Genomic DNA, 4,400 nt, shown 5'->3' on the forward strand with positions numbered 1-4,400 from the left:
AATTTTTTTCCCTAAAACTCGTTAGAATCCCGTCTCTCACGACGCTCTCGACGCCGCAGTTTTCATTTCCTGCGCTTGACTATAACGCAGTGTTTCTGCCGCCGTCCCTCACCGGAACTTGCTTAACAGGTACGTATATCGTAGCTCGTGATTTTCTTGTTTCGTTCGCGTTATGTGTTCTATCTTGTAGATCAATCATTTGTCCGTGTTCTAGAATTTATACGCTGTGATGTTATGTTATTCCTTTTAAAGTCGATATATAGTCGGTATGTTCTTCACAATTTGAGTTTTATATGAAGAATTTGAATGAGTTACGTATCTCCATGAGTTGGATTATGAGATTTGTGATTTATCGTTCTAATTAGGGCATATTGACGACCATCTTATACAACATTTTATCTTCAATAGTGTTCAATATTATACCGATCTCATTTTTTTGAATGGTTGAGATGCTATAATCAGTATATGATAGCAACATCTTGATACAATGTTTATCTTCAATATGCTAGAACCCTAAAAATCAATACTAATGTATTCTTACAAAGTTAAATACAATCTAGTGTCACTTGCTTACTTTCTTGGGTTGAATGCCTTAAAATATTTAGATGCTATTATTCCACCTCCATATCGAACCATAGATGATAGAACACCTTGATTCACTACTCATACTTACTACAAATTGAGATGTTTTTAAGCTAAAGATTCTCTGGAACACAAGTCTTGGATGAAGTTCTCCTTAGTTTCTCCCTTTGGAGAATAAACAACTTCAAATCCTTTGGTTAAAAGTAAAAACAGATCTTTTAATAGTTAATTCCTTAAAATAGTTCCTCCATTTTGCTCAATTTATTTTAATGCCATTCAAGTTGAATTAGAAGGAAGGTTCCATTTTATATGGGAACTGATTCATACACACCAAATTTTTTCCATTCACAACAATTTGTGCATTAAAGTATTGTATTGTACAACTCTTTAAAACATAAATTGTTGTGTACGAATCACTTCCCATTTTATATGTTTTTAACTCCATGATCGAGGAAAATAGGATCCACTTAAATTGGTGTTTGTGGAAGTATTCACTTGTTGTAACTCAAGCCATTGTTATTTAGACTAATTTTTCTCAAAGTGTGTTACTTTTATTATAATAGGGATATATTGGTTTTTAATTGCAGTTAATTGGTAGCCATTTCCATGGATGCTGTGGCTGAAACAACATCCTTCTTTGACACAGCACCTCTTCTGAAAGATGCTGAAACCATAACCAGAAAATTAACCCAATTTATTGCTCATCAAAATTCTTCTTTATCAGGCATGTTCACTTCACTCCACTTCACTTGTTTGTATATATTTTGTTTCACTTTTAATTTTTTTAATGAAGTTGTTTATATATATATTTAGGAAGTGTGGGGCCTAGAAGGGTTGTATGTGTGACATCTGGTGGGACCACTGTTCCTTTAGAGCAACGTTGTGTGCGTTACATTGATAACTTTAGCTCTGGGCATAGAGGAGCAACATCTACCGAGTATACCCCTACCCTAACTATTCACAATTACACAACTTTTTTAATTATTTAATTTCAAAGTTAACAAGATAATCTGGATTTACATTCAGGTACTTTTTGCAATCTGGATATTCAGTCATCTTTCTGTATAGGAGGTGAATTTCTACATATATATACCCTTTCTGTTTCCAGTTAGACAAAAACTAAGGTGATATTAAGTTGTAATCTGTAAATTTTGTAATAACCAGGGACCATTTTTGTAATTTTTCCAAACACATAGACCGTTTCTGTAAAAAAAGAAACTTTTCTATGGACAGTTTTCGTAATTTATTTTTTACACAGGGACCAAACCTGCCAACATACGAAAGTCTTAAACACATGGACTGTTTCTGTAAAAACAAATCTAGACAGGGACCTTTTCTGTAAATTACAGTGACAGTTTTTGTAATTTATTTTTTACACAAGGGCCAAACCTGTCAATATACATAAATGTTGTGTAGGGGAACGTGTCAGCCATTTTGTAGATCGCTTCCAGATGATGCACTACTCGAATGTTTCGAGCTTACTGATGATTCATGCATAAAAGGTTATACTTTTTTTATAGTAAATCATTTTGGTCAAACTTTTCGTTGACTATGAGTATGGACCACATAGGCTCATATCATAAAGAAATGAATACAATTTATTTGTTTTACAGTGCAGGAGTCACAGTCTGAAGTAGTTAAGAGGGCAATTAAGGAACATCACAAAGTAGGAGTCATCTCTTTTGTTTAAAGCTGTGTTTGTTTTGTTATATACAATGGATACATATACATATACATATTACATTTACATATAAAAGATTTCATATGATCACAGGCTGTTTCAGGAGGCATGTTGCTTAAACTGCCTTTCACAACCATCTTTGAGTATCTTCAGGTAAATTTCATTTGTTTATTTTCAATCAAACTGGAGAAAACAACATTTTATGAATAAGTTAATTAGAATTTGGAGTAAAATATGAGCAGATTTTAAGGTTGATTGCAACATCAATGAAGATAATTGGAGCAAGTGGTATGTTTTATCTTGCGGCCGCTGTATCCGACTTTTATGTTCCATGGGAGACCATGGTAATTATTTTTACTTCACTCAAATAAAAAAGAAGTTAATTTAATTAATGGATTATTTATTTATTTGTTTATTTATTGTAGGTAGTACATAAAATCCAGTCAGCATCTGGTCCTCTAGATATGCGGCTGGCTCAAGTCCCTAAGATGCTTTCGGTTCTGCGTAACGAGTGGGCCCCACAAGCATTTTGTGTATCATTCAAGGTAAGATAATTTCCTTCCTTATAAGTTTTGTTTGCATTTGGAATTGGGAGAGGAATGGAATGAAAAAAAAATGGTTTTAAATTAGGGCTAATGTCATAAAAACCCTCAAGTTTTCAGGGTTTTGTCGGTTTTGCCCAAAGTTGAATTTTATGTTCGTTTTTACCCTAACATTTTCTAAAAAATGTTCGGTTTTACCCTTTTATCGGTGATAACAGGTTACCATTATATTAACTTTGCAAAAAACCCTTAAGTTTACAGTTTTTTTACGTTTTTACCCTTAAGTTTATAATTTTTTTTACACTTTTATCCTATGTATTTTTTTTTTCATATTATACATGTTCAAGCAGAAAAATCATATGAATATGTATATTATAAAAAAAATATACTTAGGGTAAAAGTGTAAAAAAAATTATAAACTTAAGGGTAAAAACGCAAAAAAATGGTAAACTTAAGGGTTTTTTTTGTGAATTTAATATAATGGCAACCTGGAAAACCTGTTATCACCGGTAAAAGGGTAAAACCGAACATTTTTTCGAAAATGTTTGGGTAAAAACGGACATAAATTTCAACTTTGGGCAAAACCGATAAAACCCTGGAAACTTGATTTTTATGACATTAGCCCTTTAAATTAATATGATGATTATAGTTGGAGACAGACAAAGAGATTCTTTTAGAGAAAGCGGATACCGCTCTTAAAAGGTACAAAATGCATGCGGTAGTAGCAAACGAACTTTCGACCCGTAAAGAGGTAGTTATACTCGTCACTGACAATGGAAAAGCTTATGTATACCGTGAAAATGACCACTCGGACATTGAATCTCCTTTGATAAAACTACTTGTGGACAAACATTCGACTTTCATCAATGCATAAACAATAAACCAGCTAGTGGACGATGTTTCTCATAGGTACAAAAGAAAATCTCAAGATACAAAACTTGTGAAGAAGTGAAAAGAGCAAATTTAAGTGTAAATTGAGGAAACTTGTATTTTCTGCTCCGAGTTTATTGGTACTTTTGTAGTTTAAAGATACATTTTCTAAAATCATTTGTTTTTAAATAAAACAAGTTCGGAGTTTTAGTTGCAGAAAAATACGGTCTTATAGTTCAAAATAAGTTTTTAGTATCATTCTAAACATTTTTATTATGGAATTAGGTTCCAAAGTTTGAAACATTGTTGTTTGAGTACAAAATAACGAGGAAGTTAATGAACACCTCATCGCCTCAAAAGTCTTGAATCTGAGCACAAATTAAAATAAGTTAGTTAATGGAAATGTCTGGTGAGAATATCCGATGTTGATTCATTTTGAGTAAGAAGATATCAATGAAAAAAATCATCATATGTCATAAGTATTAATGAACCAAAGGATAGAATACTATGGCTCAACTAAACAAGGGCAAAGAGTATATGTATCCATATTTAAATCCTACCATATAAAATATATAAATCAAAATCCTGAGTTTAATAACTCAAATTGTAACCAAAAAAGGTATTGATCAAATCCAATGTCAAGAACTTATTAAACCATAATATGTAACAAGGGAATTTGTATTTCATAACCCAAAGGAAATGGTTAATTAACCCATAATTCCAAA

General features: G+C 32.1%; 1 protein-coding gene across 1 annotated transcript; it reads left to right on the top strand.

Moving 5' to 3' along the window:
• LOC145072712 (phosphopantothenate--cysteine ligase 2-like) lies at window positions 1-3,897 on the top strand. The gene is made up of 10 exons (XM_079019177.1): window positions 1-129; window positions 1,170-1,310; window positions 1,400-1,519; window positions 1,609-1,653; window positions 1,999-2,084; window positions 2,196-2,248; window positions 2,357-2,416; window positions 2,506-2,607; window positions 2,689-2,808; window positions 3,455-3,897. The coding sequence occupies exons 2-10, from the start codon at window positions 1,189-1,191 to the stop codon at window positions 3,677-3,679; spliced, it is 933 nt and encodes a 310-aa protein (XP_078875303.1). The 5' UTR covers window positions 1-129; window positions 1,170-1,188; the 3' UTR covers window positions 3,680-3,897.
• The last annotated feature ends 503 nt before the right edge of the window (window positions 3,898-4,400 follow it).

The sequence above is a fragment of the Lactuca serriola genome, chromosome 9 (assembly GCF_051521515.1).
Source record: "Lactuca serriola cultivar US96UC23 chromosome 9, Lser_US96UC23_V15, whole genome shotgun sequence".
Lineage (NCBI taxonomy): Eukaryota > Viridiplantae > Streptophyta > Magnoliopsida > Asterales > Asteraceae > Lactuca > Lactuca serriola.

Bases quoted from the DNA above. Each gene is read 5' to 3' on its own strand.
- LOC145072712 (XM_079019177.1), top strand. From the start codon at position 1,189: ATGGATGCTGTGGCTGAAACAACATCCTTCTTTGACACAGCACCTCTT. The intron at 1,520-1,608 runs GTATACCCCTAC...ATTTACATTCAG, and splicing joins AGAGGAGCAACATCTACCGA to GTACTTTTTGCAATCTGGAT. The intron at 2,608-2,688 runs GTAATTATTTTT...TATTTATTGTAG, and splicing joins ATGTTCCATGGGAGACCATG to GTAGTACATAAAATCCAGTC.